This window comes from Suricata suricatta, chromosome 9 (assembly GCF_006229205.1).
Source record: "Suricata suricatta isolate VVHF042 chromosome 9, meerkat_22Aug2017_6uvM2_HiC, whole genome shotgun sequence".
Lineage (NCBI taxonomy): Eukaryota > Metazoa > Chordata > Mammalia > Carnivora > Herpestidae > Suricata > Suricata suricatta.
Window position 1 is genome coordinate 120,763,288 of NC_043708.1, and position 19,863 is coordinate 120,783,150.

General features: G+C 40.0%; 1 protein-coding gene across 1 annotated transcript in view; it reads right to left on the reverse strand.

Moving 5' to 3' along the window:
- The window catches only part of TJP1 (tight junction protein 1), a 231,169-nt gene that overhangs the window by 6,958 nt on the left and 204,348 nt on the right, over window positions 1–19,863 (reverse strand). The window contains exons 17-26 of the mRNA XM_029952281.1: window positions 17,751–17,833; window positions 16,989–17,199; window positions 16,376–16,476; window positions 12,651–13,001; window positions 12,080–12,319; window positions 10,560–11,432; window positions 10,308–10,405; window positions 8,595–8,822; window positions 3,425–3,600; window positions 282–759 (exon numbers count right to left, since the gene is read on the reverse strand). Coding sequence (XP_029808141.1) covers window positions 282–759; window positions 3,425–3,600; window positions 8,595–8,822; window positions 10,308–10,405; window positions 10,560–11,432; window positions 12,080–12,319; window positions 12,651–13,001; window positions 16,376–16,476; window positions 16,989–17,199; window positions 17,751–17,833 — 2,839 coding nt within the window. The remainder of the gene's footprint in view (window positions 1–281; window positions 760–3,424; window positions 3,601–8,594; window positions 8,823–10,307; window positions 10,406–10,559; window positions 11,433–12,079; window positions 12,320–12,650; window positions 13,002–16,375; window positions 16,477–16,988; window positions 17,200–17,750; window positions 17,834–19,863) is intronic.

Below are 19,863 nucleotides of genomic sequence, written 5' to 3' on the forward strand. Positions count from 1 at the left end.
TCACATATCTTGTGCTTCACAAGTTCGAGCCCCACATCAGGCTCTGTGCTGACAGCTCAAGGCCTGGAGCCTGCTTTGGATTCTGTCTCCCTCTCTCTCTGCTCCTCCCCAACTTGCACACACTCTCTCTGTCTCTCTCTCTCAAAAATAAACAAACATTTAAAAAACGTAAGGAAAAAAAAAGGTTAAATTAAAATGCTCATTTAAAGTCCCAAATCACATAACTATACCAAACTCACACTAGACAAATCACAGAGCCAAGAAAAAGGCAAAAATCTTACCTCACAGGAACAGCTTTAGACACTGTGCTGACATTATTCATTTGGTATTTGGGCTTATCTGCATGGATGGAGAAAGTTTCAACTCCACTGTCAAACTCAGGAGGCTGTGCAGCACTGTGCGCTTTCACAAGAGCTTTTGGAGAAGTAGGGGCTTTTGATGACAAGTCAGGTTTATGTGCAGTTTCACTTGGCAAAAGATTGTGGTTAAATTTAGGACTTTCAAACTTGCGCTCAAATGGCCGAGCAGAACTTGTGTATGGTTTTGGTGTGAATCGATTATATGCTGGAGTGACCGTTTTCTGAGTCTGTTCAGCTCCATTAACTGGAGCTTTATCTGGGAAATTTTTCTGGGGATAGAAAGTAGACTGAACAGTGTCTTCTCGGTTCGGTGGTCTGAAAGTTGCTGGCTTATTCTGAGATGAAGGTGGGTCTGGTTTAGATAATAAAGAATTCTGAAAATCCAATGACACTGAATTACCTGGAAAATAAACATATATAAACATTTAAAAAGCTTCCTCAAAGAAGTTTTAATAGCCCCCCTGTGATGTCTCTCCCATCTTAACCTGTCTTGGTGCTAGAGTCAAGGCCTAGGTCAGGGTCCCTGAAGTTAGAGGGCAGCTCTTGAACCCTTGTGGCTGTCCGTGACACTGAGGGACCAGGACGGACACGGACACGGACACATGTGGTGCTTTCTGGTGTGGCTGTGGAGTCAAGTCATGCTGGCCTCCAGAGCCTGGTAACTAAGTAACCTCTCTCCAATGTCCATAGCAAATTAGAAACAGAATGACAGTATAGCTATGTTAAAACAAAAGAAAACAAAACCAAACCAGCACTACAAAACTCACACCTAACCGAAGTCAAAAGGAAAGCACAGACTGGGAGCACAATTTGCATAACTGTACAGAATCAGGACCTAAAATCTATACAGAATCCCTAAACACCCGTAAGAAAGATGCTACTGGGGTGGCTGGGTGGCTCAGTCGGTTAGGCCTCCGACTTTGGCTCAGGTCAGACCTCACGTTCGTGGGTTCGAGCCCCCCGTCAAGCTCTGTGCTGACAGCTAGCTCAGAGCCTGGAGCCTGCTTCTGGTTCAGTGTCTCCTCCTCTCTGTCCCTACCCCTCTCATGCTCTGTCTCTCTCTATCAAAAATAAATAAAACATTTAAAAAATTAAAAAAAAAAAAAAAGATGCTACTAACAGGAAGATGGGGAAAGGTGCACAGAGACAACTACAGAAGTGAAAGCCAGAATGCTCAGTTACCTCAAAAGACAGACAACCTCACCACCAAGGAAATGCAAATACATAACAACCTCAAATAACACTTCACACCCAATAGATTGGCAACATTTTGGTTTGGTAATGCCAAGAGTTGGCAAAGATGCGGAACACGAATCTCCATGCATGGCTGGTGGCAAAGTAAAGTAGTACCAACTGAATTCTAGGAAATAATTCCAGAAAAAAATAACACCAAAGTTATACAAAGTCTTTCAGAAAAAAGAGAAAGAAGGTACATGTCCTAGGCTCTCTTTTATGAAACTAGCACAATGATGATAAAGCCAAAGACATTATATATAAAATAAATAAATAAATAAACCCAAATTCCTTGTGAACACAGCAATATAAATTACTACATTAACACACTAAAGAAGGAAAATGTTATGGTCATCTTAATATGTGCAGAAAAAACATGTGACCTCATGCTTTTAGGAAACTAGAAGGGAAGAGAAGGGAACATCTAAAAACTTGATGAAGAGTAGCTATAACAAGCCACAAAACAAAAACAAACAAACAAAACATAGAACTAACTTCATAAGGGTGAAACAGCAAATCCTTTCTCCCTAAGATGGGGAAGGCAGAGATGTCTGCTCTCATCACTTCTATTCAACATTTACTGAAGGTCCCTGACAGTACAAAAAGGCAAGAAAAAGAAAAGGCATTTAAGGATCAGAAAGAATTAAAACTTCATCTGCAGACATGAGAGTGTGGAAAGAAAATCCTAAACATGGGGTAAGATCAATCTGCCATAGGTCAGCTGGTTGAAGACTTGGCCTAGAATTTGATGCCTACATAAGTAATAGAGAAATGTCTGTAGTAGCAAAAAGGCAACAGAGAATGGATAAATCATGGTATATTCTTAGGGTAAATAATATAACTTTTTTTTTTGAAAGGGCCACACAAGGGCCATTTGGAGGTGAAGGCAACAGTCTCCCCTTCAGGCTACTTGATGGAAGGCAAAGAGACACATGACAGTTTGAGGAGGCAGCAGGAACAAAGAAGGTGCTCTGAACAATGGAAGAGTGAGTTGCACATGTGTGAAACCAGAGGGAAAAGGAGAGAAAGATGACGCAAGCAGGAATGAGGGAGAGGAACCAGGCCAATGGCCCAGGAAGAGAGGTGGCATGGGTAAGGGGAGATAGCTCCTGGTCAGGGAGATGTGAAGGAGAGAAGATGGGCAAAATCAGGGGCACAGCTATTAAAATGAATCACCTGGAGCTGTTAGCTACCCTGCTGGGATTTCGCCATGTGCATAATTGCAAGGTGCTAAGGGATGCAGGTTATATGGGACTTTATGGCGTTCCTATATCCATGAACATGGAATATAACAGTAATTTTTACAACCCACCGATCAAAAACTTAGATTCAGACATATTGGCAAATACTATTTCCAAAAAATGAGCATGGTAGTAAAACAGATCAAAATAAATTTAACTAAAAGTCATTTCTGATACAATGGTGATCGTTATAAAACAGGAGATAAACCTTTTTTTTTAAAGAGTATTTTAAAAAATTTTTAATGTTTTTATTTATTTTTGAGAGAGAGAGAGAGAGAGAGAGAGAGAGAGAGAGAGAGCGAGCGAGCATGAGCAGGAGAGGGTTAGAGAGAGAAGGAAACACAGATTCTGAAGACAGGCTCCAGGCTCTGAGCTAGCTGTCAGCACAGAGCCTAATGTGGGGCTTGAACCCACAAACTGTGAGATCATGACCTGAGCTGAAACCAAGAGTCAGATGCTTAACTCACTTAGCCACCAGGTGCCCAAGTATATATTTTCAAATGAAGAACCCTTTTGCTTACAAACTGTAAGAATTCAATTTTATAAGCATTCCTCTATTACAGTAGTAATGCCAACTTCTGAACTTCCTACCTTCACCGTGTGCCCCCTTGGCATGTGTGTGGAGGGCGAGAGAGGAGCTGGCCACAGGCTGAACAGGCTGGGCATACTGGGAGGGCAATGGAGGAGGAGGGGGAGTGGCCTGGACTGGCTCATATCGTTTCTCACCAAATGATCTATCGACAGCATCAGCTTCGGGAGACTTTCCCCTGTGGAAAAAAAAATGAAGACAATGCCAACTTATGAACATGGATTCACATTTACAAAAAACCAAGTTCTCATTTCTCTAAGTATCCCTGAGTTAAAAAAAAAAAAAAACAACTGGCAATTTCACAATTTATTCTTATGAGTATAAATGGCTAACTCTACCAAAATATACAAACAAATTCAATCATCATCAGCACAAGAAATGTAACGACAGCACAGATACTTGAAGAATGTTAGTAAAACATCCAGAAGATGGCAACCAAAAGGCAGATGAAATTTTGGGTATACTTGTGGTATTATTTGTGTCACTTACAAAAAAGCAGTAATAGTTGGGAGGTTTAAGAAAGTCTTGCAAATAGTTTGAAAAATACTTATTGGCCCAAATCTTCCTTAGATTCACTTTTGATTTGGTATCTAAGGTACAAAAGTCTTGGTTTCTGGCACACTCAGAGCACCACAAAAAGTGGTTTTATAGACCAGAGGTTGGCAAATCTTTTTTGTAAAGGGCTGGACAGTAAATGTTGATGGATTTTGGGGCCATATAGTCTCTGTCACAATTGTTTGAACTCTGCAACAAAGCAGCCATAGATAATATGTCAACGAAATGGGTGTGATTGTATTCCAGTACCACCAAACACACTGGATATCTTTCATTTTGAAACTGCCCTTGATTTACTAGATCCATTTTTAATTTTTTAACAATTGCTAGAGTAGCAGACACTGCTTGATTTTATAAGACTCTTTTAAGTCAAATTTGCCACGTATGTTGATTTTTCAGATTGCCAATTGTTAATACGTAACACACAAAATTTAAGCAAAAGAAATATTTAAAATAGACCCATAATTACAACACTGCCATCTAAACCTTTGCAGAGAGCCAAAGCTGCACTGGCTTTATGTGCACAAACGAAACAGACACTTGAATGTACTTTCACAGAGAATTTCGTTGGGGAAGTCTACTCTGGTGATTGGCTTTAAAAGTATGTGGTTATGTTGCTTTCAGGTACTTAGGCTAAGCATGTGAAGATGACTTGAAAATCTAAAAGTGCACATAATGCCAGTGCTGCAGTGAGGGACACCTCATGTAACAGCCTCACATTAATGCCGGTCTTACCACTTGATGTTCCTTTTCAAGTAGTCATAGCTAGGGTAAGAGCCAAGAAATCTAGGTGATGGCAAAGCAAAAGCGCAATAGAAAAATGAAAGAAAATGGTCAATCTAACCAACCATGTGTAGCAAATGGACTCAAATGTCATTTTAAAATATCAACCAAAATATACACATCCACCACTTCAGAATCATTTGATCTATAAAACATCACTAACTCTCACTGAAGCTTGGAAAATCACCAATAAATTAAAATACAGTAACACGGGTACTGCCTGCTCACTTTCCACATACATTTTTTAAATGCTTATTTATTTTGAGAGAGAGAGAGAGAGAGAGAGAGAGAGAGAGAGAGAGCGCGCGCGTGCGCGAGTGAGCACACATATACGTGCACACAGGAAGGGCAAAAACAGGAAGAGAATTACAAGTAGGCTCTGCATTACCAACTATGAGATCATGATCTGAGCCAAAATCAAGAGTTGAACACTTAACGTGTTGAGCTGCTCAGGTGCCCCCTGCCCTGCACAAATTTTAACTGTGCTGCTAGTGAGTAGCAAGGTACTTGAGCTTTAGTACTCTTCCATCTTTGCCCACTTTGGCTTCACTTGCTAGTGGTGAGCAAAGAAACGGACTAAATAAAGAAGCAGTACTAAGAATAATCAGCAGGTTCTGAAGAAGTAAGAATGAAATGCTCCATTTAAAAAGGGGGGGCTGGGCAAAAGTAGTCCTCTTAGTGCAAACATAGGAGGAAGTGGTACAACACAACAGCTGTGCTGATCCCTAGTGGCGTGATGATGAATGGGCAAGTGGAGATATGCATGCCTTCGAAACAGGACTATGATAAACCTATAATCTTTCCTGGCAAGACCTGATTCCATTACCAGTCCTAAGCAAGTCCTTGAATGGGTGGAGCCTATTTGCAAAGCTGCTATGCCTGAATCTCACAGCCTCAGTGAATGCCACATGTGCACAGAAATCTAATGTCAGTTTTAACAAGTTCTTAGAAAGCTGAAAACCACTAACACTTAGAGACCCAGAAGTCTCACATTAGGTTGACTTTTGAGAGACAGCTATTCTAGAGACAAAAAAAAATCCCTAGTTGCCCTGCAGAAGCTATCTCTGGGCTTGGACTTGTGAATATTGCTCTTCTAGCCCTGTCGTAGGATCCTAAAAACCCCTCACTTGCTTTAAAGATCAATGTCTGAGACACTATCTCCTAACTTCCCTGATTCCAACCCAGCTCTCCAGAACTATAAGACAAGTGAGAGCCACTTGGTTTCTGGGACGTCTGTCCTGTGCTACAGACTTCTCCCTTCTCTAAACCACCACCATTTCTGAGGTGTGGGGTTTTTTTGGGGGCGGGGGGCGTGGGGCACAAGAGAACAAGCAAGGCAGAGGCAGAGGGAAAGGGAATCCTAAGAAGGCTCCACACCCAGCACAGGAATGGACACAGGGCTTGATCCCACAACCCTGGGATGATAACCTGAGCGAATCAAGAGTCAGATGCTTAACTAACTGAGCCAGCCAGGTCCCCTCAGGAGTGTTTTTAAGTGGAACATAAGCACATATTATCCAGAAAAAGACTCCTCTGCTATTTCTATATTATACTTTAGAAAATAAAGGCCTGTGGGCAGTCTACTGGTGATGAAAAATAGTAAGTGGTTTTGAAATACCGTAAGAGAATTGTATGTTTTAAATAATTTTCCAGTTGTTAAAGCCATATTAATCGGATGCAAGAGTACAACAGTATTAGAAGGGGAAGGCACGAGACACCTTCTGTCTCAGCCATCATGTCTTACTCCTCATTCCCCTTCCCAAAACTCTACCACCAATACCCACATGGAGGCAAGTAGCACAACTACGGAGTTTTTGCTTTCCATCAAAGGAAGGAAACGTGTACTAAATGCATCTCAAGTCACACTTTCCCACTCCCACAACACTCACAGCAGGACACACAAACATCTAGAGCTCGGGGTCCATTCACCAAGACAGATGTTATGTGTTTCTGTCAAAGCCAAACCTATCCTTGAGAAACCTCTGACCAGCTAAGAGTCATTCATCCCAGAGCTGGTTAATGAAAAGGGGGACAGCTGATGCACCTAGTACACTATGTTGTGTGTTGCTGGGTCCCCACCCACCAAATACTAGGCAGCATTCTCGAACCTGTATGAAAATTTTGTTCACAAATATGTTATTAGGTCTTCTTTGTAGAAAACTCAATTAACACAAAACCAAAAATGCCTGTCAGTTGATTCTCTGAAAATACTTCTTAGTTTTTAGGCCTAAATGTATTCTTTTAAGGCTATATTCTGTTTACTGAGTATATAAAAGGATGAATAAAATCTCTCTCCTTGAACTATAGCCTTAGACTTGCTTCTAACAAGAATGAATGTGTTTAATGACTTAAGTAAAGATGATTACAAAAAGATATACCCCTCTACCTTATCAGAGATGAGCTCCTAAGGCTCACTGCCAGAGTCCAGACAGCCTCTCCAGATGTACTGGGCACCTCTCTCTAGCATTGTGTCGGGGGAGGCTCACAATACTAGTGTAAGACACTGTTTGCATTTAACAGAAACCCGATGCAGCACCCAAAGTTTGCATTTGCATTTCACATAAATGGCTTTCAAGACTGAAATGGAGGACACTGGAAAAAGACTTTTAAATCTTCACTTCAAATGATGTCTAAGAAAAAAGTGGTAATTAAAATTAGGTTTTTAATAATAGAGGTTTTAAAGTATATTCCAAAAAAATTGTCACTCAATAGTACAAACGATAGCTAAGTTCAGACAATCACAAGCATCTAACTCAGTAAAAATCAGGGTGCTTTGGAACTTAGACACAAAAGTGATTTCTGAGGGCTTTTTGATGTGTCATCTTAGGGAGGCCAAACTATAGTCCCATCATTCACTCAAACACTAAATGTAGGTGCTGCTCTGAGGGGGATTTATAGATGTAATGCCTCTAAATCAGTGGAGTTCAGTTAATCAAAAGGGAGATTATCTGGATGGACCCTTTTAAAAAGGACTTAGGCTTTCCCTGAACTCAGAGACTCAAACAGCTCTGGATCATCTCTTCCTGTCCTGTGAACTCACAACTTGTTTATCAATTCCTTGTAATAAATCCACAACTGTGTCTCATTCTTGTGGGTTTGTTTTGCTGGGTAGGAACCCACTTATGCCTATGTAAGTTTCTACCTAACTCTCAGTTGGGTTTGTACCCCAACAAAACTACAAGAAAGAAAAACAAATCAACAAAACCCCCAAAAGACAAGTAAACAAAAGGGAAGAGCACAGAACAGGGAAAAGATGACTGGGAGTCGAGAAACTTGGGTATTCAGTCCTAGCCTGTCACCTCACCAGACCTTGGCTTCCTCACATGTAAACCTGGACCAGAAATACTTAAAGTCTACTCAAGCTCCCAGCATTAAAAAAAGATAAGCCCTTTCTCATCTTGAAGAAGAAAAAAACCAACTATTATCTTGCCTCAAATAATGTTACCCCCTTCATGTTATTTTCATATTTAAAAAGCAGAAAACAGAAAAGAAGGAAAAGAATCAGCATTATGTATGCTGCAGAGAGAAGGGAGACTTACAATTCACCTAAACATTCAGTGTATTCACCTCAAAACCCTTTGATTTTTAACATCTTTCCTATGGCAAAAATTTTGTAGATCAGATATCAGAGTTTAAGGACAAAACACACACACATCGTAGAGCTAGAGACTATGCATAGTGCTCAACCACTGGAGCCGACAGAAATCATGTATTAAATACAGACTTAACTATATCCCTTCCAAATGCACTGAACTTCACATGATTACTCTACGCAACGGAACCATTATGTTTCTTCTTATTGTTTAAAAGTAGGTCTCGGGTGAAATAACTTACTTTGAAGAATAACTAGCAAAGTTTGGTTGGTTCTGAGAATGAACTGGCTTGGCAGGCTCTGAGAGATGGCCAGTAGGAACGTGTGGAGGAGGCTTGTTTTCAAAACTTCTTCGGTCAAAATAGGAGAGCTGCTTTCGATAGTATTCTTCATCCTCTTCGGGATCATAATGATTAGACCGAACAATATCTTCCGGTGGCTTCATTTGAGGTTTTTGAGGTTCTGGGATCCTGACAATGAATGACAAATGGAACAAATTTCTAGATGTTTGTTTTACAAAGAAAATGGAATACACAAATATCTTATATTGACCTTTTACTGCTGTGATTATTCAGCATCTAGCTGAGCAGTCCAACAATCAAAATGGACATTCCAAACCCCATCCTCATTCCATTACACTCAGAAGGCAGTCCTCCTCTGGCTCATGAGTCCTTTGATACAACCTAATATGCTTAATAATTATCTGGTTAGACCCTCACAGCAGGCTAGAAGCAGTTAAACAGAGAATAGGAAGCATAACTAAGACAGTGAAGAACTTTTAAAGTATATACACCAATGTTAGCAACAAGTAATAACTGAGAGAATTTAAGAATTTTAATCCAGGATCAATACATGATTCTCATAGAAGAAAACAGCTCTATACAGTCCAAAGTTCCAAAGGGCACAGAAAGCAGTTGCAAAGAAAGTAAGTTATCAATAAGCATATGAATACAGACCTTCCTCAACTTATGATGAGGTTACATCCTGATGAATCCGCTATAAGGTCAAAATGCCAGAAGTCCAAAATGCATTTAACACACCTAATCTACCAAACACCCTAGCTTAGCCTAGCCTACCTTAAATGTGTTCAGAACTTCCATGAGCCTACAGTTGGGCAAATTCATCTAACACAAAGTCTATTTTATAATTAAGTGCCAAGTACCTCATGCAATTTAGCGAATGCTATACTTAAGGGAAAGAACATAATGGCTGTAAGGATACAGGATGGTTTTAAGTTACTGGTTGTCGACCCCCATGATCACGTGGCAGACAGGAAGCTGCGGCTGCGCAGCATCGGGAGAGAGCACCGTACCACGTATCACTAGCCTGGGGGAAAAATCAAAATTCAAAATTTTGAAAAGGTCTTTTATGATTTCTACTGAATGCGTATGGTTTTCACACTCTTATAAAGCTGAAAAATTTTAAGTCAAACTATTATTAAGTTGAGGACTGTCTATATACGTTGTTATGTATGCTCTGCTCAAGTGAATTTTAGAAACTCTGCAACAAAAAAGGACCGAAGCTTTCAGTTATCACAAATTTATTTTATGTAAAATAGCTCACTAAAATAACAAAAATTAATCATTTAGTGAAACTGAGTCTGTTTCCTTAGCCCTGAAAACTAAGCGTTTGCATGTCTGAAAAAGCACTTTAGAAACTATCACACATAATACAAATGCAGGGCTTTAAAATTTCAATTGCTTGGTAGAAGAATATATCTTTGAAAGACTTGAGGCATAAGAAAGTCTGTTACAGAAGGCACTATCAAGACCTTTATTTTTCTTCCTAGGGCCACTGTCTTAATTAGAAAGGCCAGTAGTTTTCGTTTAAGGACAAACAAGATCCTCTCCCTTTTCCTTTCTGTCCTCTTCTAACATAGTAAAAGGCTTGCTTGCTGCTTAACTGGGTCAGATTCTGGTCAGCTCCATTCTACAGACACCACAAAGTGTACCCACCTGTACAGTGTTTTGTCATGTTCACTGAATTGATTCTGAGGAGTGACTTTAGGACCAATGATGGGAGCACCTGGAGGTTTAGATGCTACCTCTGGAGGCTGCAAGAAAGAAGACAAACACGCCCCAGGAACAGAGAATTATACACCAGGCTTATTTAAGCAGGAGAAGGAGAGCTACGAAGCACTCTGAAGCACTTCTTCACTGAATGTGCCCAGGTGTCCAAGGCAGGAAAAGGCACGGTTACATGCTTACCTTAAAACCAGCAGTGTGGTTTTCATCCTTCTTATTCTCCAATGATGCAGATCTTTTGTTTTCAAACATTTTAACTCTAGTGAGCACAGACTGGGGTTTCATTGCTGGATCTTCCTCCTCTTCAGTCAGAGTTGGGGGTGGAGGCAGTGGTTTGGTATGTGAAGGCGGAACGTCTGGCTTGTGTTGAGATGCGGGTATTAGAGGAGGGACAACGGCAGCACCATGGAGAGGCTCGTAGTGGCCTGCTTTAGAGGTAAATCCTTGTGAGGGTACTTGCTCGTAACTTCGTGGGTACTGGTCAAAATACTGCTTGGGTTCAGATGCCTTCGGGCCTGCTGAAGCATAGGACTGTGCTTCTGGTCTGTATCTGTTATGCAGGTCATATCCAGGAGTTGGCGGCTCTTCATGTCGTAGGGTAGAGTTTCTAGGTGGCTGGTCGTAACGTGGTCTGCTGTCATAGGATACAGGGGCTGGCTCTTCAAAACGTGGGTAATACCCTCGTTCTGAAGACTCCTCAGGATGCTGTCTGGAGTCAAGCTCCCGAGGGTGCTGATTATCAAAAGAAGGCCGAGGCTGGTAGGGCTGTTTGTCATCATAATACGACCACTGCTCTTCATATGTAGGAATGCGCTCTTCATAGCGTAGACGATGGTCATAGTTTCGAGAAAACTGGTCTGTGTAGCTAGAGGAGTCGTATCTGTATGTGGGTTGCTCAAGGTCTCTAGTGGCTTGTTTTTCTGTGTATGGGGGTTGGGATTCATAGCTCAGATTAGGCTCTTTGTCTGGCCTCTGCCCTGGGTGACCAACAGGTGGCTGTTTCAAAACATGATTCTGTCTCATCATTTCCTCAGGATAGGGATCTTTTCTATACACCTGTATAGAAAATTCATGTATAAGTACAAAGGCTGTTCTTCAATTCTAGTCTACTTTAATAGACAAGAATATAATTTAGTATGTAAAAATGGTATGTTCCACCATTCATTACCAAGAAAGAAAGAGATTAGTGAGAAAGCAAGTTTAAGTGAAAGCTCAAAATTTATAATGCAGGTAGGGGGCTTTTACGTTTTAGCATATTCTAAATGAAAGTGAGTTAAAGATAATTATTAAATTTAGTAGAAAATGAATACACTGAACTACTGATTCCACTTGATTTGGACACAGGAAATAAAAATCATAGAGGAAAAGTATGGACACCATAGTTTATAAAACACAAAAATGTTTATGATGGGTCACAGCTACAAAGTACAAGGACCTCTGGAAGATACTGAAAACAAAAAAAGTAAAAATAAAAACATTAAGCACAGATCCCAATTAAAACGCCTATCTCTACATCATCAGTAGTATACCACCAGAAGCCATGCACACTACAAAACTGAAACGATCTGTATTGATTGGAAAGCACCATGGTGTGTAAGCCCACAGGAAAAAAGCAAAAGGAACACTTAAAGGGCAAAGCAAAAATGATCGTGTGCTAGACTGATGGAGAGCAACAAATGAGGGCAACATTGCGGCACAGGTACCTTTGCTGGATCTACATGCGACGACAATGACGGCTCTTGATCTCTTAGCATTATGTGAGCTGCCTCAGTGCTTGGTGTTCTTAAAGAATCAGCTTGTGGTGAGTAAGAGGTGGGAGGAGCTGGGGCGGGCCCCTCCAGTCTTACATTAGTTAAAGTTACATTATGGTTAACGGCAGAGGTTGATGATGCTGGGTTTGTTTCAGGCGAAAGGTAAGGGACTGGAGATGAGGCTTCTGCTTTCTGTGAAGTGTTTAAAATATTTTAAATATAGTGTTTCTGTTTACTGCTAACTTCCCACTTCCATTTATAGGGGTTGGCAGACATACATTTTAAGTGTGCTGAATAACAAAACTATGACCTCATGTCCTCAATTTTTAAAAGAAATTCAGTATACTGCTGTGTAAGACAAACACACAAAGCTTAGAATTAAGTCCTTGGTATTGTCAAATTGAAATTAAAGATCAATTCTTAATCTCAAGAAAGGACAAAATATACTCTTCAACTCAATCACCACATTCTAAAATTTAATAATGCACCTCTAACTACAAAACGTTGAATTCTTGCTGCTTACCTGTTGAGAGGCTGTTTTAAATCCAGGGGAGTCTATTCTATGAATAGGTTGTGGCTGCGCTTGTGGTGAATAAGAAGGATATGTTTGGTTTTCATGATGCATTCCAGAGGAGTCCTCTCTTACAGGCTCAGAGGACCGTGTAATGGCAGACTCCGGTGGAGTCCCAACCTCATCATTAAGAGTTTCATCTAGTTCTTGATCAGTGTAGGCCCCGCCTTCTGTATCTGTGTCTTCATAGTCAGAAGTGTGTCTACTGTCCGTGCTATACATTGAATATTCACTACCTGGGGCTGACAGGTAGGACAGACGATCATCATGCAAATCAAGGTCATCACTTGTAGCACCATCCGCCTGGGTCAAATAAAAGTAAATCAAAAATTTTATTCAGTAGTTCTTTAAGAGATGGCCTTTATTTTACAAGGGAGATTGAAAAGGATATTTTTCTTTGGAGAAATCACATCTATTTCTTAAAACTTCTGGTGAGGAAAAGTCAAGAAGATTGTACAGCACACATGCAGACACACAGAGCATCCTTGGAGATCTGAAGGGCGTGGAAGAATGAACTGCTGGCTGGCCAGCCAGGACAAAGCTGGACTCCGAGGCTCAGCCCCAGGAGTCCATGAAGGAACTCTGATACCACTCAGGGTTACAAAACCTCATCAACCTAATCAGTCCCTACTTTACTGCCCCAAAGCCAGGGGAAGAGGGGTAATACTACCAAACCAAGCTCACAGAAACAAGGACACACTGACAGAACAGCGCATGTAAGAGTAACTATGAAAATAAATGCCACAGTTCAAGGTGAGTAAGAGCTTACATACATATACATTTAGAAAACAACTTGTTTAAAAAATTGGTGTTTGGCCCTTAACTTTTTATAAAACAAAATGGGAAAGAATCACCTAAGTGCTGGTTGCCTCATTAAATTAAGAATTATGTAGTATCTGATGGATGCTGAGGGAAAAGTGCAATCATGTTTCTCTTTTATAAGTAGGTAAGAGCTGAGTTGATTTTTTTAGTCTATCTTCTGAGTAGACTAGAAAGATAACAAGAAGTATCTGAGGGAAAGGAATCTAAAGAGTTGCATCAACAGGCTGCTATTAGATACTAGTTTGAAACTAGTACCTGGATTAATTAGAACAGTCACTGAAGAGCTTGCCTGGACATTGTGCCCAGTTAGGTATGAGAGCTGAAGGATCTGGAATCCAGAATTCAGAAAATCCTCCTTCCATTGTAGCACAGACTAAAGGAGAAACATCATGCCTGATCTGCCTGAATGGGGCTTTCCACACAGTCCTATACCTGGCTCTCTTATGAGCCTGATTCTGAGTATTGCCTTCCTGATAAGAAAGACTAGGGTATGTTAGGTCTCCCTGGGACTCTGGTTTTCAAGAGGCTACCTGCCGGGCTTGGGGAGTGAGAGTCCTAGGGCTCTGCTCTATGTTAAAGGAGAATCTCCCCCACAGAAATCTCAATGGCTTCTGAACTCTCTAATGGCTGCTGCAGAAGAGAAGTCTTTTTGCAGTCTACTCTAACCTTTAACTTGCCAGGGTTCTGAAAGGTTATAACCCATCAGCCAGCCAGGGAAGTATTTAAGTTCTTGGGGAAGAATTAACCTGGAACTCACTAACCCACCTTGCTTTCAGTGGTGTGAAATGCACAAGTGAGCAAGAACCATGGGTTGCTCTGAACCAAGAAATGACATATGCCTACACATTAAGAAAGCCTCAGGATGACTTTTCTTGGTTTAGTAGGGAACACACAATACCGTATCAGATCTTGCAAAAAAGAACTCTTCCTAGCAATTAGACCAAAGTAGTTTGCTCAGGAAAGTCAATGTGAAATGACGTGGTTTTAGTTTAAGAATCTATTATGACAAAATATACTTCAATAGAAAGGGCAGGAGATCTAGCAAGCTTCATTTAAATTATAACAACCTTTTCTGATTTGCAAAATGCATCAATTTATCCTACTAACAAATGAGCTATTTTTCCTCACAGAAAAAATTATGGGGAGTTAGACCTCATTTTAAAATCCAAGCAAAGACAAGAAGCACACAGTAATATCACAAAAAGAAATTATAGAATATTAAGATCTGTGGATAAAGAAAATCCCTCAGAGAGCACACTCTGTGCATTTATAAACTAATTTCATTTCGAGAATCACCAATACAAGCTATTAACCACTCTACTGGACAAGGGCTGCTGAAAGAATTGTGTTTTTACAGATCTGTATGGCGAGGACTGCAATCTTTTGTATCAAATGCCACATGAGAGAAAATTAGTAATAGTGTGTTTCTAGAAAGTGGTGCAAGTAGGTGTTTTCCACCTCGATTTGTCTGTCAAGTGTCCCAGATGATATGTCAGTTATTCAAAGTGGTATGATGACCTAATATGCACAGTCCATCCCCCAAAGTGGTACTGATGAGAAAACACCATGATTCTGCACATGAACACAGGTGGGACTAGCAGACCAGACACTACCTCTAGATGTGAGAGCACCGTACCCTCTCTCCTTGCAGAGACTGTGTTTTCTGGATAAAGGGCACAGCGGGCCTAAGCATGCAGCATGCACTGCCAGAGCGTCTGTAGCCACAGCCAGGCAGGGGAAAGTAAGGGCCATGCAGGTGCAACACACCACAAAAACCAAGCCAATAAGGAAATATAAAACACACGTACACACACACACAAAACAACAGAGATATTCTTCATTTTCTCTAGCAACCAAAACATTAATAATATTGTACTGAAGGTACAAGATATTAAAAACAAAAGGCTCCTTCAGCTGTATTAACTTGCCAAACAAAATGAACAGTTCCTTCCCATTGAAGACTGCTATAAAACCAGAAAGCCTGACAAGAGATAGTAGTTTTTCCAAAGCTGGCCATTTGTGGGGTGCTTGGGTGGCTCATTTGGTTAAGTGTCCGACTCCCGATTTTGACTCAGATAATGAGTTCGAACCCCGCATGGGGTTCTGCACTGACATTCCAGAGCCTGCTTGGGATTCTCTGGCTCCCTCTGCCCCTCCCCTGCTCATGCTCTCTTTTGAAATAAATAAAATTTAAAAACATAATAAAAAAAATAATAAAGCTGGCCATTTGGATATATATAAAGTCAAAATTTGAATCTAAAAATGAAGAATTGCTTTGTCCAATGTTTCCCGGTATGTTATAACAATATTAACAGGTGCTAAGCCAAAAAAAAAAATTCCCTAGGTAAACAAAGTAATATAACATGCTCTTTACTTAAGACTTCTCAAAGCCTTTACCACGCTGGTGGGTCCCGCTGAACCTTGTGGGGGTTGTGACTGCAGATTTCCCCTGCATCACTTGCCTTCAGTGTCTTTTTCTTTCTGACCAAGTCCTGAATCTTGTGTGCAGAGGACAGCACTCTGGGCAACACTCACCTACCCATTTAACTCTCCTCATTTTCCAGAGGAGGAAACTGAAACCAGGTTCTAAGTCATTTCCCCAGAACTCAAAAAGTTATCATTTAAGAACTCTGAGACAACACCAGTGAAGTGGTAATTCAATAGGAGGGGAAATTTCAGAATCTTTTACTATCAAAAACAATTTATAAAAACTTAAAACAGTCTTCTATCAAAAACAAACTCTCCCCAAATTATTCTAAAATGTTAATCTGATCAGAAACAATGGCTAACTCAAAGGCATCTGATTTGTAATGTCATTTACTGAAAGGGTTAAAGAAATAACGGGAAATTCTTACCTTTCCTTCAGAAACCCATACCAACTGGTTCTGTTGCTGCTGAATTGCTTCTTTCAATGCACCATACCAACCATCGTTCATTGAATTTAAGTTAATTGTAGCTGAAAATAAATTAACAACATTGTTTTTTGATTAGAACACTGTCAAAAGTCAGACTTCATTCAAGCCTAAGAGCTCAATCATCATTTCTTAATTATTTGAAATATGTTTGAGGACACACATCTTGACATTTCTAGTTTGGTGCTGTACATTTTCTCTCAAAAAAATTTTTTTTAACATTTATTTATTTTTGAGAGACAAAGGGCAAGAGGAAGAGAGGCAGAGAGAGAAAGGAGACCCAGAATCCAAAGTAGGCTGTCAGCACAGAGCTCAACATGGGGCTCAAACTCACAAATGCTGAGATCATGACCTGAACTGAAGTCAGATACTTAACCAACTGAGCCACCCAGGCGCCCTGTACATTTTCTTTCAATCAAACAGCAGCGGTTAATACAACAGGAAGCTTTCCAAAGCAAAGGTTATACAGGTTTTAGCATCTGCACACCACAACGTTTTTGTCTACATATTGTTGCCTATACATTTTAAAGTAAATGAAGGCCTTTAATATACTCACTTGTAAAAAGATGATGATTATTTTTACGAAGTTTATGAGACCGTTCATATAATTTCCTGGCACTTTTCCGAGATTCTGGACATAACCTCATCCTCATAGTTTTCACACCTTGCTTAGAATCAGGGTTAAGGAATACTACAATTGGATACCACTGGGCGTAATTCAGACGATCAACTGCATTTGGGGTTACATCTAATAAAGCATGTTTGTCCTGAAGACACAAAGCAAAAAAAATAAACAAGGACACAAGAGACAGTTATTTAAGAATTACCACGTTCAAAACAGTCACAGCCTAGATTACATCCCAATGGTAATGGACCTTTAATTAGGCTCCAAAATGTCTCCAGATTATATGTTAGAAAAATCTGTAATCAGAATTTAGTTCAATACAAATTCTAGCCCAACATATTTTTTTTAAACTTCTTAAACCAGCTCACTTTAAGACAGCCCCAATACTTACAAGTTGCAGTATTATCTAAGTTCAGTAAAGTGAAAAAGAGTATAAAAATTTAATGTTCTTAACAAGACCCTGTAGAGTAACAACATATTCCTTATACATATAAATATCTTTTGATGCATGTAATACTATTTCTTTGAAAGTGGTTATTGGAATGCCTTTCAGTAGAGGCTTAATTTTTTATGGTATACCAGTAATAATTTTAGAAAAGCTACTTTTCTAGATCCAAATTAACTAAATTCCATCCACTCAAAAACACAACATTCACAGTTTATAATGTAATAGGGCAATTTTTAAGAACTTACCTGGTCTATTATTTGCTTTATTGTATGAAGGCGAATAATGCCAGAGCTACGTTGGTCGGTTCCAGCATCCCGTGGTTCGCTTTCTATTCATGACATCAGGACAAAAACAAAACATCAAATTTCCATTTGTTAGACCAGAGTTTCTCAACTACTGGGTGCTACTGACACGTTGGGCTCTGTAATACTAGTTATAGGGGCTGTCCTGTGCACCATGGCCAGTTCAGCAGCAGTGCTGGCCTCTTCCTGCTGTATGCCTCTGGTGCACACTGTAACCAGTAAAAATGTATCCAGAAGTGGCCAACATCCTCAACAGATGAGAAATGCCCTTGGCTGAGCACCACTGGATTAAGATCAATGCTTCCCAACAATTCTGGGATGAGGAGAAGGTAAGTGAGGTGCTTGCCTCAGGAGCAATATTTAATAGGGTGCCACAAAAACTCAGCAATTAATATTTTGCTGCAATATGTTCAAAAGATCAAAATTAATAATCCACAATAAACAGTGTATCCAAATTTTAAAAAGAGTCAGTAAGTGAAACTTTAGTAAAAATTTAAGACTGTCATTTGGTCAAGAGAAATGATCAAATATGGCATTCTTTCCATTGAAAATGTGACTTTAAAAAGTAGATTTAAAAATACTGATGAGCTTGCTTCCATTAAAACCAGAAAAATAAAATTATAAATTCTGTGTTTGATATAAATATTTAAACTTGAAATAATGCGAGTTTTAATACACTTATTTTTTATGTTTTCCAAAATTTTTCTAACTACTTCAATGTCCTGGGGAAAAACAGCCATTAAAAAAGATATAAAACCATGTATGCATGGATCCACATTTTTCTTTTGCCCAGTGCTTTAATATGACTTGACATGGCACTATTTCCAAATGCTGTACACATTGTGACAAGAAGAGAAAATGGAACTATTTGTATGGCCAACAGACATAAACTGAGAAGGCCTGTTCTGTGTAGAGCCCCATCCAGCCATGGTGGGGGCGGAGGGGTGATGAAATCAATACCTGGGTAGACCCATCAGCAACAGTGCTATACAGCCGACTGGCTGCAGACTTCTGGGTTAGAGATCTTCTCAACAGCAGTAGAAAGAGAACCCAGGAGTAGTTGATTTCTAATTATGAGATAGCTTATGGTTTTATACTAGTAAAAACCACTGGTCTCTCCCCACTGGTGTATAGTATGTCAAGTGCAGCTTGAGATAATTACTAACCAAGGATTTCAGAGGTCCAATTTATATGAAGTTTTTCACTAAAAAAGCACAGCAATGTTTGTGACTGATCACAAAGGAAGCTTGAAAGACAGAAAGGAATTCGGGTGTTTCAGATCAGACAAAAATCAGAGATTTGGAAGGACAAAGGTCACAATGAAGGATAGGGGCACTGACTCTAGAGAATGAGACTACTGTAAGATAAAAGCCCCATGGACAAAGAGAGCAGAATTTCAAATCTGGTGAACAGAAAATTAGATAACTGGGAGTTTTGGTTGGAGAAATGCTTCTAATTCTGTAACTCAAAAGACCATTAGATTCATAGAGGACACATAACTAAGCTATTTGAACCCCTTTCCTAAGAACTTGCTATAGTATAAACCCAGCTATAGTGTAAACCCATTAAACCAATCAATTGTTCCCTAAGATAGAGCTTTTTGTGTCTTCACACTTTTCTAAATTTAAAAACCCTAAGTTTGGTTAAGGGTAGGGTTACCACTAACTTTTTTCTTTTAATTTAATTATTTATTTGAGAGAGAGAGAGAGAGGGAGGGAGGGAGGGAGATATCCATACATACACCAGCGTGCAAGTGAGCAAGGGGCAGAGAGAGAAACTCACCAGGTGCAGAGAGAGAGAGAAGGTGTGGAGCCCAGAGTGGGGCTTGAACTCAGGAACTGTGAGATCATGACCTGAGCCAAAGTTGGATGCTTAACCCACTGAGCCACCCAAGTGACCCGCCACTAAATTCTTTCTTTTCTTTTTTTTTTTTTTAAATTTATTTTTGAGAGAGAGACAGCGTGAGCAGGGGAGGGTCAGAGAGGGAGACACAGAATCTGAAGATAGGCTGCAGGCTCTGAGCTAGCTGTCAGCACAGAGCCTGATGCAGGGCTTG